The 16,106-nt window shown below is 48.1% G+C and overlaps 1 protein-coding gene across 1 annotated transcript in view; it reads right to left on the bottom strand.

Annotated features, from left to right (window-relative positions):
- Apcdd1l (APC down-regulated 1 like) overlaps positions 1-16,106 on the bottom strand; it is a 98,066-nt gene that overhangs the window by 8,766 nt on the left and 73,194 nt on the right. Inside the window, 2 exon segments of the mRNA XM_051188718.1 lie at positions 1-20; positions 357-495. Coding sequence (XP_051044675.1) covers positions 1-20; positions 357-495 — 159 coding nt within the window.

The raw sequence follows: 16,106 nt of genomic DNA, 5'->3' as shown, positions 1-16,106 counted from the left end.
CATGGGTTCTTGCTTTGCAGCTCAGTTGAGCGCCATGCCAAATCTACATTACACACTTCACCGTTTGCCTGCTTAGCACATGTCCTTCTGCGCGCCCTGCGCAGCAGCTGGCCAGAGGAAAGCCTGAGTGTCTGCAATGGGTTTCCACGCGTGTATCATTCAGCTTAACTGTGGTGGTTGGACATGGTACCTGATGCCACCTCCAGAGGGTAGAAAGCCAGCCATGAGTTTGGCAGGCAGCCTCTGGGGTCCTGGGAGCATGGTCCTAACTTCTTTGAGGTTGATGCTGGGACTCAGAGGGAGACATCTCCCAGTCCGGCAGTGCATGGTTGGGAGATTAGGGGAGTCTTACCTACCCAGTGGAGATCCATGGCCCACTGAGGTGTTGGGGCAGGACCATAGTGATGGGCATACCACTAGGCACTGGCTGTTGGCTTTGGGGCTCCCAGTGTAGATGGCCACCTCCTGAAATTCCATCTGTTTCTATGGCACTAGCTGCAAAGGAGAAAGAATCCAGTCGGAGATCCACAGGTTCCATGCATACTGCCTGACCCACATGTTTCTTCCCATGCAAGGACCTCGGGCAGTCTACGCAGACACCTCCGGCTCCAGAGCACCCAGATGCTTGTTGACTGCGTACAGCAGGGTTGTTATTGTCCCCTCCTCTGTACATGGGACACACAACAGAGCCTGGCGCACAGCACTCAGCCAATGCTTGCTGAGTGCATGGTGGTGCCTAGAGCCTGAGCAGGAGACCAGCCACACAGACCACATCCTGCCTGGCCCTCTTCCCTAAGCCCAGGATAGACTGGCAAGGGCGTGGGACAGCATGGGGGCAGCTCCCTTCAGATCCCAGCTGCTGCTTAGATTTGAGTAGCAAAAACCTTCAGCTGCTGAGGAACTGTAATCCCCGTAGAGCTATCACCCCACTCAGAAGGACAGTTGACACAGCCCAGATGGCAGGATGCTAGCTAGTGTGAGCAACGTCCAAGCTTTACAGCAGAGACTGTCCTCATAGTGGCCCCTGACCCCGGCTGCTAGCCACTGCATCAGGCTTGCCAACCCAGCCCTTCCCACTGAGGCTGAGGCTGAAGTGGGTCAGGAGGGGCTCAGAGAGCTCTGGCCAGCCAGGGCCTCCAGGGAAGGCTATGGAGGGCGTGGAGAAACTCTCCCACGGTTATTCCCATCCCTTCTCCACTGCTGGCTCACAGGTTCCCAGCTGGGCGTGAGGGAAGGCCAGGGGGGTCCCATTTTGCCTCTCAGAGCTCTATCTGGTTCTCACTGAGACCTCAAACTTGCCCAGCGATCTCTCAGGAAAACTTACATTCCTGGGATCTGAAGTCACATTCAGGGTCCCTGAGGACCCTGTGACTAGATGAATAGTGTAGCTGGTGGTGATGGCATCATCGGTCAAGTAAGGGATGCAGGTGGCTTTACAGAATATCCTGCAGTCTTTGCAGCCACCCTAGGAGTTGGTTGTGGTTTGATGGCTCTGCTCCATGGTTTTGTAGCACTTGTCGAGAAAAGCAAGAGCTAGCGGAGCCCAGGGTGCTGGGATTCAAGCCTGGCATAGACTGTTGCTTGTTGGGGTTGCCGCTGAGAACACTGGGGGATGATGTGCAGTATAGACAGAGTACAGGACACACACCTCTGTGAGTCCTGTACTCTGAGAGATGGTGAAGCATGACCAAGTGAAGATCTGAGCGTGGTCCTTCGTCCTGCTGGTCAATGGATCAGTTGACCACGGCCAGACAAGTAGGACAAACAAAATTCAACAGCAAGGAGTCTTACCGCAGACACACTGTCGTTGGAGAAGCAAGGCTGATGGAAGACCTGGAAGGTGGAAGGTGGGTTTTTCAGAATTAATCTGGCACAATGTCAATAAGACAAAGGAACCCGAGCCAGGCCACTATGATGGGCCCAGGGGCATCCACTCTGAGCCCACACGCCCTGAATGGAGACAGACTCTCCTAAGCTGTCAACCCGAACACATTCTGGTTCCTCTGAGCCACTGTTATGGTCTGAAGCTGCTGGATTCTCTGGATTCAATTCTGCAGGTTAATTTGAACATCACCAGTGTCAATGAAACCTGTCGGAAAGTGTTGATTTGGGAGGCAGACGGAAGCAAAGAAGAATCAGGAGGGGTCAGCCTTATTTGCCTGGTGGGGAAATGAAGCTTACATTTCACAATGAAATAGCACAGGGGCCCTGAAAATTAGAGTGTTGTCGTCTCCATGAGTCTCTGGCTCTTGAAGAGATGTTCTCTGTGTTGAGAAGGAAGCCATCATTTTGTTTCATGTGCCCCCTCCCTCCCTGAAGGCACCAAGAAGAGATGTCATGCTCTGCCACCAAGCCTCAAATGTTATTTCCCTCTAAGTGTATTTCCGTTTATGTTGTTTTTCTGTGAGAAATTAGGATTTAATTATGTTAGGAGACTGTGAGATACAGTCAGGCCTCTTTGTCTTCAGAACACGAACACACACACACAGAGCCCAGCACACTATGGAGACCTTAAAAAATAAAATAAAATAAAATAAATAAAATAAATAAAATAAAAAAGCCCCGGGGCCCAGCCTTGCCACCTTCCCATAGCCTCAATGTAAAGGTTTAAAAAAAAAAAAATCAACAACCAACCCAACTTAATAGTTAGAAATAGTCTCATGATGTTGCCCCTTGACGCTTTGGGACAGACCTCCATTTCCTTTCCTTTCTTCTCCCGCTTTCTCTCCCCCGCCCCCCAGGAAAGTCTTAACTAGATGAACCACTGCCGGCAGATGGGGCCATGGCTGGGTCATGCAACTCTTTGCAGGGACCTGAATGCAAGGACCAAATTGATTTTTATCAACCATGGATTTTTAATTAACAGTGCTGTCCACTTTACTGCCGTTCAGTATTTACTGTTTACCCACTAATTAAAAATTATGCTGCTTTTGCACTCATAAGAGTGGGGACATTTGAAATTAGATAGCATCGTTCAAATTACCTGCAGAATTAAATTTAGAGTACCCAACTGCTCAGACCAGGCTCCCAGAGCTGAAAATATGATCTGCCGTGGCCCGACGTGTTAGCAGGAGTTAGAACACCAGGGACGGGCCACTTCCACAAACACCATATGGGGCATGTTTGTGGCCTTGGGGAGTATGGATGCTTGCTGAGCCCCAACTGTGGGGCCCTAGAGAGACACTGGGGTTCCCACATCTACAGTCCTGGGGGACACAGCATCCTCTGCCTGGCCATTTCTGGGGACTGCCAGAAGTCTGCGTGGCCACCTGGAGTTCAGGGCCATCCACACCCTACAGTTTCGGAACCAGAGACTCGGGGGTAGAGGGGCTTAGCTATCGTCACCCCCAGGATGTCATTTCCTAGAGAACCGTGTTTGCTGTGGTACCAAGAACGGAACACACTATCATCTCACACATACCAGGCAAGGGTTCCACTTGAGCTGTATTCCCAGCCAATTTCTGTGGGGTTTTGGGGGTAGGATCTTCCTCTGGGTCCAAGGGTAACCTGGGACTCACAATCTTCCCCTTTCTGTCTCCCAAATGTTGGGAAGGTAGATGTGTGTTTGAAAGCCAGCTCTTCAATGTGTGCGGATGTGCGTGCGTGCGTGTGTGTGTGTGTGTGTGTGTGTGTGTGTGTGTGTGTGTGTGTATGTGTGTGTGTATATATATATATATATATATATATATGAAGGACAGAGGGAACCTTGGCTGTAATTCTTCAGTCATTGTTTTGTTTTTCATCTCTTAGCTTGGAATTCTCTAAGCTCTCTTTTTAAAAACATGGGTGCTAAGGAATTAGACAACCTTTAAAAAATGCAGTAAAATGTATCTACTACAATAATCAGGGTTAGGTAGAGTGGCCTATGCACTTCTCCTCACAAGTTCAAGGCCAGCCTGGACTAGTAGTGAGACACTGTCTCCATGAACAAACAAAACCCACTCCAGCTTTATCCCTTCAAGCATTTTTTAAGTGTACCATTTAGTGGCATTTGGAATAATCACAATGCCAGGCAGCTATAATCTCCATCTAGTTCCAGAATATTCAGTCACCATGTAAGGAAGCTTGCACTCAACATTTGTCACTCCCCTTTCCTCAGAGCCTGCAAACCACTGCACTCACTGTTACTATAGATGGGCCTCGTCCATATATTCCCCATGGATGGCGTCCACTGAGCGGGCCTGTTTCTCACCAACGTCATCCCTAAGACCCAAGGTCACTAAAAATATGTAGTGGAGGCCTGGAGACCTGCATGCCCAGCCCTGAGAGCAGTGTGCAGTGTCCTTTCTGGAGAACAGGGAGATGACGAGAGAGACAGAGAGAGAGAGGGGGGAGGGAAGAGAGGGGGTAGAGAGGGGGAGAGAGAGATGGAAGAGAGGGAGAGAGTTTGTTTGTTTATGAGAGCACGTAGGAGGGCCAGGACCCTCTCTGCTCTGGCTGCCTGATCATCAGAAAGCAAAGTCGTGGAAGAGCGATGAGGGGGCTCCATGAGTTAAGTGCACTTAAAAATTTGAGTTTGGCTAGGTGTTGGTGGCGCACGCCTTTAATACCAGCACTCAGGGGGCAGAGACAGGTGGATCTCTGTGAGCGTGAGTTCGAGGCCAGCCTGGTCTACAAAGCTAGTTTCAGGACAGGCTCCAAAGCCACAGAGAAACCCCGTCCAAAAAAAAAAAAAAAAAAAAAAGCGAGTTTGGAGCCCCAGAACCTACGTGAAAAACCAGATGTGGCTTGGTGTTTCTGGAAGCCCAGTGCAGGGGTGGGGGGCGCAGAGCTAGAGTGGGGGGAGCGGTGTGGAGATGGGAAGTTGGCCAGTCAGTCTAGTAAAAATTTGATGAGCTTTAGTCAGTGTGCGGATGTGTGTGTCAGTAAGAGACCATTTCTCAAGGGAAAAAAGTGGAGAGCCATGGAGGGAGAGAGAGAGCTGACATCCTGTTTTTCATGAGTATGGATGCATGCAATTACACACAGACATTCACAGACAGGCACACCCAACATGCACCTCTCTCTCTCTCACTCACAGAACACACATTCTCTCTCCCTCTCTCATACACACACGCACACACTGTCTCTCTCAGACACACACACATACCCACACGCACACACTGTCTCTCTCAGACACACACACATACACACACGCACACACTGTCTCTCTCAGACACACACACATACACACACGCACACACTGTCTCTCTCAGACACACACACATACACACACGCACACACTGTCTCTCTCAGACACACACACATACACACACGCACACGCTGTCTCTCTCAGACACACACACATACACACACACACACGCTGTCTCTCTCAGACACACACACACACTGTCTCTCTTAGACACACACACACACACATACACACGCGCACACGCACACGCTGTCTCTCTTAGACACACACATACACACGTTCACACGCACATGCTGTCTCTCTCAGACACACACACACACTGTCTCTCTTAGACACACACACACACACACATACACACGCGCACACGCACACGCTGTCTCTCTTAGACACACACATACACACGTTCACACGCACATGCTGTCTCTCTCAGACACACACACACACACACACGCACACGCTGTCTCTCTTAGACACACACACACATACACACGTTCACACGCACACGCTGTCTCTCTCAGACACACACACACACTGTCTCCCTTAGACACACACACACATACACACGCGCACACGCAGAGTTGCAGGATCTAGATTTATAAGACTGCCCAGAGTTACAGTTCCTTCTTGGAGATGCTGATGGCAGCTGCTGTGATCCTGAGTGTCTTCAGGGAAGAGGACATACAATGGCTCCTAATCCAAGGCTTCCCCAATGTCCTTGTCTGTCCATCCTTTCTTCCTAGCCATGAGGCATATGGCCTTCCCCAGATCCCACCAGGCCATGCTCAGGGCATTCCCAAAGAGTTGCTACGAGGCCTTGTATTTTACCTGCTCTGGTGCTGGCCCACAGGCTGACACTGTAACTCCGCCCATACCTCCAGGAAGAGCCATCCCTAAGCACAGCCCTCTCTCTGCACCCTGAACTACTCCTGGTTAGTCCTTCCACGCCAGCAGTTACTTATCTGCTTTCTATTTACTTTTGTGGTGTGCTTTTTTTCATTTTGGAACAATTTTTGAAAATGTTGCAGAAGGACCAGGGCCCTGGTATACCGTCTGGCTAGCTTCTCTGAAGGTTGTCATTTACTCAGACACCCAACAAAGATCAAAACCAGAATGTAGAGTGTAGGCAACAGCCTGTAGAAGCGCTCACCTGCTGCCTTGTTTGTGACTGTTTTGAGTCCAGGCAGTTCACTGTCACATCTCTCCCATATGTCTTTGGTGTTATCTCCCCAACCTTGACACTTTCGGAGAATACTGGCCAGTATTTCATATGGTCCTGTGTGTGGGACTCGAGTGTCCTATGATTGCATTTGGCCCGTAATGACCAACCTGTGAGTTGATCTACAGTTTGGAACTTCATTATTATGCCTGCCAGGGTTCCCTACTGTCGAGCCATGACTAAGATGAGGATGTTGTCTTGGTGGTTACTAATGGCCTCGAGGCCTCCTGGAGATCGTCATAGAGACCTGGGAGCATCCTTGCCTTTGTGATCAATCCCCTCTAGGTGACTCTTGCCTGCCACAGTAAGTCCTGCTCTGTGTTTCCCGTGTCCTCGTAGAGGCCACCACTGGCTCTGAGTTTATGAACTGGCTTGTGCTGTCAGGAAGAAGTGTCCCTTATCTAGATGCTAGTGGCTGTTGTGTCCACTCACACCTGCTCCTGACCTGTGTGTATTCATTTTCAGCCTGTTATTAGCAGGGTTTTGTTCCTCAGATTCCCACTGGTTTGGACATCGAGTGTGCCTGTAGTTCATCTCTAACATTTGCTCCACATGCCCTTGTCAGGTTGTGTGTGTGTGTGTGTGTGTGTGTTTGCATGCGTGTGTGTGTGCATGCCTGTGTGTGTGTGTGTGTGTGTTTTATAACTTTTCCCAGGTGACAAAAGATCTTTTGGATTCACTTTGGATTTTCTTAGACTCAGGCTACAGTCAGCGTTATGTTCTTTTAATGGAAAATGTGTGGACATCAGGATCAGGGGCTGGGTGTTCACTGTTGGTGGAGTCACTATGGGCTCAGTGCTTATCCGTCCCTCCTCTTCCCCTCTCTCTCGTCCCCCTCCCTCTCTGCATGCTTCCTTCCTCTTCCTTTCTTTTCTTCCACTGACCCCTCCCTTCTTTCTTCCTCCTCATTCCTCCTCTCCTTCCTTTATTTCCCCTTCTTTCCCCCCTCCCCTTCCCTCTCCCCCTCCCCTCCTCTCCCTGTCCCCCTTCCTCTCTCCCTTCCTCCCTTCCTTCCGCAGTGACTCTGTATTAGTCTGCCGGCCCCACTAGGACCAGGCCCTCTTTTCCTGCCCTTCATGTCCCTTCCAGTGCAAAGCCTGGTTTATGTCCTAAAAATAGTCCTGGACAGTTCTTAGAACGCTTCCTAAGTTCTCCTTCCCAGGCCTCCTCTTCGTTACGTGCAGGAGTGATTGCTACCCACTGTGTGCACCACCCCATTGCCTCATGGACACCCTCTCTCCTCTCCGGAAGTAGCTGTCAGGGTCAGGGTGGAGGCAGATTTGCTGCCGTTGGATTTTTGATGAGGCTGGTGGGAAAGGGCAGATAGCACTGGCATCCCCAGGATCTGGGGCTGAGGAAAGTGGACAGGAACGAGAGGCAGCTGGATGGGGATGACAAGCAAGCATCAGACCAGACTGCGAGCTGCATCCGGCCCCAAGCCCAATGCCAACTATTTGCATTGGAACCTGTTGTACCTAGGGATAAGCTGTGGCTTAAACCTGAAGCCAACCTCTCTCAGTTAATGTCCTGTGGCCCTACTGTATGCTTCACCAGAAACGCCTCAACACCACACGTGTAAGGTCACCAATAAAACACCACGAGTGCCTGATGCCTTTTAAGGGTCACAGACGAAAAGCTAAAAAGAAATAGGGAAATTAATTTTAGCACTTTTACCCAGCCCCCAGCATTACATACAAATGATGGAGACATTTGATGTGCACCCCCTGTATAGCTTTCACAACATGACTTCAAAGGCACGTGGTGCGGGCTTCGTCATCAACTCCACTGGATTTAGGCTGGACACACCCCAGTCAGGGATAGGCTGCTGCCCAGGGCAGAACCTCAGCTTAGGCATGGCGTTCGGGTCATCTTTGGTCAACAGGGGGTTCAATGAGTGAGGTCTAGTCTCTTAATTAGACTTTGGCTCAGCATACCCTGTGCTGTGTATAAATCAGACTTCCTCCCTCTCTTCCTTCCTCCCTTCCTTCCTTCCTCCCTCCCTCCCTCCCTCCCTTCCTTCCTTCCTCCCTCCCTCCCTCCCTCCCTTCCTTCCTTCCTTCCTCCCTCCCTTCCTTCCTCCCTTCTTTCTTTCCTTTCATATGGTTCTTTTTTTTTTTTCTCCCCCAAAGCATGGTCTAACGTATCTCACGCTGACCTTGAACACATTACGTAGCCAAGGATGACCTTAAATTGCTAATCCTCCTGCGTGTACCTCCTAAGTGCTGATTTGCTTTTTTTTTTTTTTTTTTTTATGTACTTGATTAAAAAGGAAACCAACAGAAAGTCAGAGCATCTCTGGTTTCTTTCAAACCCTCAGCCTGAGGTCATTCACCTGGAATGCTTGGGCTTGGAAGCGTGCGCACATCTTAAATAAAAGTGTCAACAACAGGTCCCACCCAAACAATAAGCTCTTGATTAGAGGAGGCCGCTTGTGCACACTGGGACGCGCTGGCAGCCGATGCTCAGAAAGCCCCAGAAACTGGCTGTCAGAGGGGCAGCCCCCGCTGTGACCGTGGAAAACTCATGCTTTGGGATGAGATCACCATACACAGGCATGAAGAGCATCCAGCAGATCTCCCCGGAGAAGGTCTTAAGATTGGCATGTAATGACAACTCCCACAAATCACAGGAGAAGGAAGGCAAAATTGGACGCCCTAGAGCCTGTAGGCCCCTCTGCCGTGCCTGGCCCCCATTCCAGCGCCGCATGTGTCTCTCGTTTGGCCATAATCTTAGAGCTTTGTTATCCATCTGATTCAAGGCCTTTGTGCTTAGGGAGTATGTGTGTGTATACATTTCAACCCTGGGAAACTCAGAAATAGTATGTCCTAGAATGAACATGTCCCACTTCCCACTCCTGGCAGTTTCTCAGGCCTTTTGGAATGTGTCCTTCTCTGCTGGGTGACCTCAGAGTGGACGGTTGCCCTGAGGACCTCTGAGGAACGGACACCTGCAGGAGCTGATTCCCAGACAGAAGAGGCATGGGGGGGGGGGAGGGCTTCAGATGAAGGCCCATATTAGAAGGCTAGCACGCAACAGCATGGCTCCCCAATGCCCCCTCAGCTTTCAATGCACCCCAGAACTCAGGTCTCAGTGATGAAGCTTGGCCTTTTCGTTGGTGCTGCTCTGTGGCCATGAGCTCCTATGCGTGGGAAGTCAGTTGTCAAGGGGAGAGGTTTGCCGTTGGGACATCTTTCCCGTGTTTAGCATTTCCTGCTAAGGGAAGAGGAAGCTCATGGCTCCTGGGATAGGAAAGGAATGAGGGGCTTGGGGAGAGAAGATTTGGCCCACTCAGTTAGCCCATCCGCCAGGTTTTTCTGTTTGTTTTTTTAAGAATGTTCCAGTACAAAACCTTCCCATCAAAATTCTCCCTTGGCCCCATGGTAATGCTAATTACTCTGCTCTGGGCTTGGGCTTCCCCCCAGATGAAAACTGGAAAATTCTAGCCAAAACCCAGATGTTTCAAAATAGCCCAGGCATCAGGGTGATTGATGGGAGTCTTTCCCTCTCCACCAGATGTGGAGTCTAGCAGACAAGGCCTTGTCAGCCTGGCTTCCATTGCCTCCTCTGTGCCATATTCCCAACCTCTAGGTAGGTCTTTAGACATCCATAACCCATGCTGCCCCAAACCAGCCTTCAGCATGGACTTGGGGGGAGGGTCAAGTGGAGATGGTTCTGAGTGCTTGGTTGATCCTGGATGGCCATGCTTGATGGACACTGTCTCTGCCCTGAAGGGTGTAACTCTGAAATAGTGTTTTCTGAATAGATCTATGTCTGGAAGTCTCCATTGCACCAACAAATCCTTGTTGGATTTCTTGGCAGAAGAGCCAAGTTTCATTGTTCTGTAGAAAAAGAATTTGGCATGGATTTCACAAGGTTGTGGTGTATTCCATAAAAAAATAAGACATCTATCTGAGTGAATGGTGGTGAAAGCTTCCCAATGAACCATGAATGAGTGCCTGAGAAGGATCCTTGGGCAAACAGCTCTAAGATGGGAGTTCTTAAAGACTTGGGAACTTGGCGGCCATCTGGTCTTCTCCTAAAGGATCAAGAACCTTCTTGTCTACCAGAAATATTTAGGACATTGGAGGTCTTCATGAGAACATGGAGATTGGAGGTCTTCATGAAGCATCTTGGGTCCCTAAGAGCTCTCAAAGACAAAGGGGGTGACAGGAGCCACCCCAGCGTTGGGGGAAACATACCACAGGCTGGGCTGTTCTGGGGAGTCCCCACAAGGGGGACCTCTTGAGCTTCAGTTGGGGTGGTTGGGAGTCTGGGTGGAAACCCAGAACTCGCCTCTTCAAGAGTTGGCCTCTTGCCGAGGGCTGTACGCCTCCCTCTCTTCCTCCCAGACTTTGGGTAAGACCTATCAAAGACCAACTTTGGGGTTCATGCTCTCTCCCACACTAAGGGTCATCATATCGGATCACACTGAGGATGTATTTTGAGATTGGAGGGGATGGTTAATGGGATTACCCAGCCTTGTCTCCTTTCAGACACATGGTCAACTCAGAACAAAAGCCACAAATGAAACAAGAAAGAACACCCTGGAAGTTCTACAAATAGTGAAACAAAACATCTCCTTTCCAAGAGTCTTTCCCCAAAGATGAGCAGAAAGGGGGGTGGGGTGGGATTTGGGACAGGAAGCACAGAAATTTTAAATGCAAGAAAATTATGATGATTCTAGCAAATCAAATTTTCTTGCATTGTGTTGAGATTAAGTTCGTGGTCTCTTTCATATATTCAAAATAAAGAATATCCCTAGAGTACAAATTTGTGGGAAAACATACATTATGCTTGAAAAACCCATTTTGTTAGGAGTCACCAGATTTTTAAGAGAAATAGTAATATTTAATTATGATATTATTTTACCATCTAGAAGATTAATATACTTTTCAATTTCAAGAGAGTGTCTGAACCTTGTTTTTTAAATTACCATACAAATAGAATCCCGAAGACACAAATATTAGCTTAAATATTGTAGACATGGTACTGGGAAATAACGTTGGCTCCCTAAATATTCAATAAGCAAGGCTTTCACTCCTACCTTCCCTTGTGACCTTGGAGGATTTTCATCCTCGGCAAGGGGCTCAGGGTTGGCTAAGGAGGTATCATGCAATGATTAGATAACCAAGGTGGATCAGTAATCAGGGACAGAATGGCTGCCACCAGAACAAAATGGCGCCTGCTTCTAGAAAGTGCTACTTTGCATGGCTCCAGCTGACTTAGCCACTCTGTCTGCCACCGGTTTACAGATCAGAAAGCAGAGTCTCATGAGATCTGACTCTTCTCACATCAGTGTTAACAAAAAGATCTTGCTCAAATCCAGGCACTGGGAACCACAGTCTCTTCCCACTCATGCTTGTTGCACACAGTGTCCACTTAGCATCGATTCAGTTCCGTGCGTGCGTGTGCGTGTGCGTGTGCGTGTGTGTGTGTGTGTGTGTGTACAACATTGTGGACATGCTTCTGCCATGGTTTAGGCTTCCTAGTCTGGTGGTGGACCATTGTCTTGAAGCTTCCTATGCCATACATGTCCAGTTTGCCAAAAGGAGGCAGAGAAGGGGCTCTGCAGATCTGGATTCAGTGATTGCCTGTTCCTTCAGGGTCTTACATAAACGGGAACAGCTTGACAGATGGAGGACCAGGTAATGGGCTCTCTGGGCAGAGCTGTGAAGGTGACAGGAAGGTGTGAAGAACATAGGAATGGAGGACAATGTAATTAGTCCTGAGCTGGGCACAGCTGTGGATGTTGTCTTGGGGAGGGTACAGGGATGAGGGCTGCTGGGGGCCCAGGCTCTGCAGTGTCCTGGGCAGAGGAACTGACGATAGGGGAAGATCAGTGTGTTCTCAGACATCTTCTGTTCTAAAGGACATTGTGCCCATGTTGTGCGTGCATGCCTGTGTGTGTGTGTGTGTGTGTGTGTTCGTGTTCGCACTCCTATGACTCCAGGGAACCAGATGGACACTGTACATTTGATTACTTTCTTGTCTATTTTGACTCCATTTAATAACCACATCCAGCCTGGGGTGCTGTTATGACGAAGTGAATGCAGAGACTGATAGATTATTTTTAAAAATAAGTTAAGTGAAAATGAGTTCTTTGATTGGAAGAGAAATGTTGATTCAATTTTAGGACAGCAATGATCAGAAAAGATCAAATTGGTTTGCTTATCCAGAGCCACAGGTGGTTAGAGACCGAGGCTCTGAGGCCCCTGTTGTTTGTGTTAAAGATGACGTGGTATATCTGCTGGTCCAGGCCATCATTGGACAGAGAGGCAGAGGCTGCAGACAGGAAAACAACACAAGTAATAATGTGGGGTGCACATGGGTCCTTAGCCAGGGAACATGGGGTGCTGTTCCTCAGATGAACTGGGAACAAGTTCTATTCTGGGGATGTGCTATTTGAGAAGGCACAAGCTGGGGGCCAGACCTTATCCCCAGACACACACTCAGGTGAGAACAGTCAGTGTCGGGGAGCAGCTGGAGACATCACCCCTCAGCTGGAAACTCTGAAGGGAGGCGGGACAGTCGAGAAAGAGCAGAACAACGAGAAAGTGGTTTGCTAGGTGAGGTGGGGCTGCAGGTGACACAGAGGTCATTTACTCAAGCCCGATTGCAAAGCACTCTGGATTTGTTGTCCCAAATGTAACAGGTGAGGGCTGTAGTGCCCTGGGAGACAGAGGAGCCAGGCAAAGCAGAGGCACAGAAAGGGAACATTATGTTCCGTGGCTTGTTATCTGCAATGAAGCTATTTTATGCCCGTATCAGGGCAATCAGAAAATATAGGGAAAAAAAAATAGCGTGTGTCCTGCTCCCCAGCAGAGCCTGTGGCGAGGGTGTCCAGCCATCCCTGAGCCCTGTTTCTGTAGTGATGCTCTTGGAAAGTAAGCCAGTTGCTTTCATCGACTGAATACATCTTTCTAGTCTTCTCTTTTTTTTATGCACATGAAATAAATACACTTATAAAAGTTTTTATAAAATGGATCATCCTGAAATCTATTGTTTTAGCCCGGTAAGAGAGTTTAGAGATCTTTGTGGAAGTTCTTATTTTAATTTTTAAAATTTATTTCTGGCTAGGGGCACTGAAGCATATTTATTTATGGTAGTAGCAGGAGAATCTGAGATAACGAAGTGACAGAATGGGGGATGGAATGAGTGAGGGAAGCAGGGACCCCTCATCAAGAAGAACCCTATGAAAATGGACCGAACCCTCCAAACAAAGGCGATACGTGCTTCGCAGCGGAGCTTTCCAGACCCATGAACAGCGCGTGTCCTGCCTCTCCCCAGAGCCCTGGTGGCTGCGCGAACAGTGAATCACATTCATGGCTTCTCATTCATTCTCTCAGGAGGCAGCTCTCTGCCTACCCCGCCTATATATATGTATGTGTTTTTTATTTGGCTATTAAAATATTTTTATGCACACAATCTTTTCATACACATCGTTCTACCCTTTGCTCTTTACACTTAAATTATCAGAGACAGCCTTTCATTTTAGACTTATCTCTTCGTGGGAAAGGCAAAATTGTAACATCTGGAGGAATCTTGACTTAACAAACTGTTCCTCTGTTGATGCCTGTTAGACTGTGGGCCGTTCCTGCCTCTGCCTCTTGCTTTTCCCCTGTTATGAAGAACAATACGTTGGATAGCCTTTTCAGCATTTCTTGGTGTAACTTTGTGTGTGTCATTATTCTCCTCCTCACAAAGTAGCCGTATGTGCAATGAACATTGATAAGCGTGGCCACATTGTCTTCCAAGAACGCTGTTTCAATTTCTTCTGCACTGGAGATGTGTGAGAACAGCTACATACATGCACCTCTGGCCACACCAGAGGCCATCAAGTATAAATGTGATGTGTACCTTTTTGTTGTTGTTGTTGTTTGTTTGTTTTGTTTTGTTTTGTTTTTTTGTTTTTTTGAGACAGGGTTCCTCTGTGGCTTTGGAGCCTGTCCTGGAACTACCTCTTGTAGACCAGGCTGGTCTCGAACTCACAGACATCTGCCTGCCTCTGCCTCCCAAGTGCTGGGATTAAAGGCGTGTGCCACCACTGCCTGGCTTCGCGTACCTATTTTTGAAATAAGATCTAGTGGATTGCTGAGGCTGGCCTCAAACTTGCTATCTTCCTGCTTCAGCCCCCTGGGATGACAGGCATGTGCCGTCACATGTTCACTTTTCAAAACAGTGCTTTGATGTCTGGCAAGCTAACATATGAGGGTGTAAAAGAAATTAAAGCCCCAGGGTAGCCATATATTTTGTGTCCACAACTAAGTAAGGGCAGCAGTAAATAAAAATAAAAAGCAGCTGCTTTGTGTCTCTGGGGCCTACCCTTCTGTGTATCTTTCTAGACACTACTCTAAGTCAGGCCCCTATTGTGACCCAGCTGAAGAGAACGGCCTCTTGCTTTCCTACACGCACACACACACACACACACACACACAGGAACCTGTACTTTATTTTCTTAGAGCACTGAGTAGTGTGAGTTGGCATTTTATCTCTGCAAATGTGATCCAAGTATTCAGAGGGATTCAACAGCTCACAGTTACACAATCTAAATGACTCTTTTTCAAGAGAGGGGAATCATTGCAACACTCTAGGCCCCAAAGAACACTGAAATGGAACCTGTGAAAACCTTCCTGGGGGTAAATGGAAATGTTGGCCTTGCCCATGTTGTGATGGTGGGGTACAGGGCTAGACTATTCTTAGGTCCCTGATGCTCTTGGCTCCTGGAAGAAGCAGATGTGACCCATTAGGGAGTCACTGCCGCTTTAGAGTTCAAGTTGTTTTGTTTTAAGAAAATAAATAAAATGTGAATTTTCAATTAGGGATCACCAAAGACACAGGTCAACATGTCATGTAGAGCAAAGGTTAGCAGACATGAAAGGCACACATCCAAAGAACACCAGCTACTACTGGAATTCCGTGTCGCAGAATCCATTCAGATATGCATGAATCTCCTAATGAAATAAGATGTGAAAATTTGAAAGCTAAGCAGGCAACACAAGGCTATAAAAATATCACTAAGAAAGCACCAAAAGCACCCAATGATCTCGAATAAATACAAGTGTAATTGTCAGAATAAAAAAGGAACTGCACGCTGCAATAGATTAGATAGCGTTAAAAAGGAGATCATTAGAATGGAAGATCGCGATAAAGAAATGATCTCAAAGTCAGAAAAGAAACAGAAGGGCAGGAAATTAGACCAAGAGGGGTGAAAGACAAAGGATATGCATTGAGAGAGGCAGCAGTACCTCTCAAACGGGGAGGGGGAGGGAAAAGCAGAGGAGCCAGCAGATGAAGGGAAAGTCTGATACATCCCCAGAATGGCAAAGGACACCAAAAGCTGCTGATGCAGTGAGCACCAAGCAAGATAAACGAGAAGAAATCAGTACTTGAGCCTGCAGAACATCAAGACAGGAGGAAGAAACAGATAAATTTCAGTCTTGCATGCCCACTAAAACAATTTCCCTAAGGGCAGGGGCCAAAACAGGGAACATTTCCACTCAACAAGACCTGTGATTCTCAACCTCCCTAATGCTGCAACCTTTTTCCCTCATGTTATAATGACCCCCAGTCCTAAAATTATTTTGTGGCTACTTGATAACTGTAATTTTGCTACTCGAATTTGAGATTACAACCATGCCTGTTTTGAACAGTCTGATTTTGTGTGTTGGGTGGGACATGGGAGCACATGTGACAGGTTGATGTCAAGTGTCTTCCTTCATGGGTCTTGACTTTATTACAGTTTTTGTGTGTGTATGCATT

The sequence above is a fragment of the Phodopus roborovskii genome, unplaced genomic scaffold (assembly GCF_943737965.1).
Source record: "Phodopus roborovskii unplaced genomic scaffold, PHOROB, whole genome shotgun sequence".
NCBI lineage: Eukaryota > Metazoa > Chordata > Mammalia > Rodentia > Cricetidae > Phodopus > Phodopus roborovskii.
This window is presented reverse-complemented; position numbering and strand designations above follow the sequence as displayed.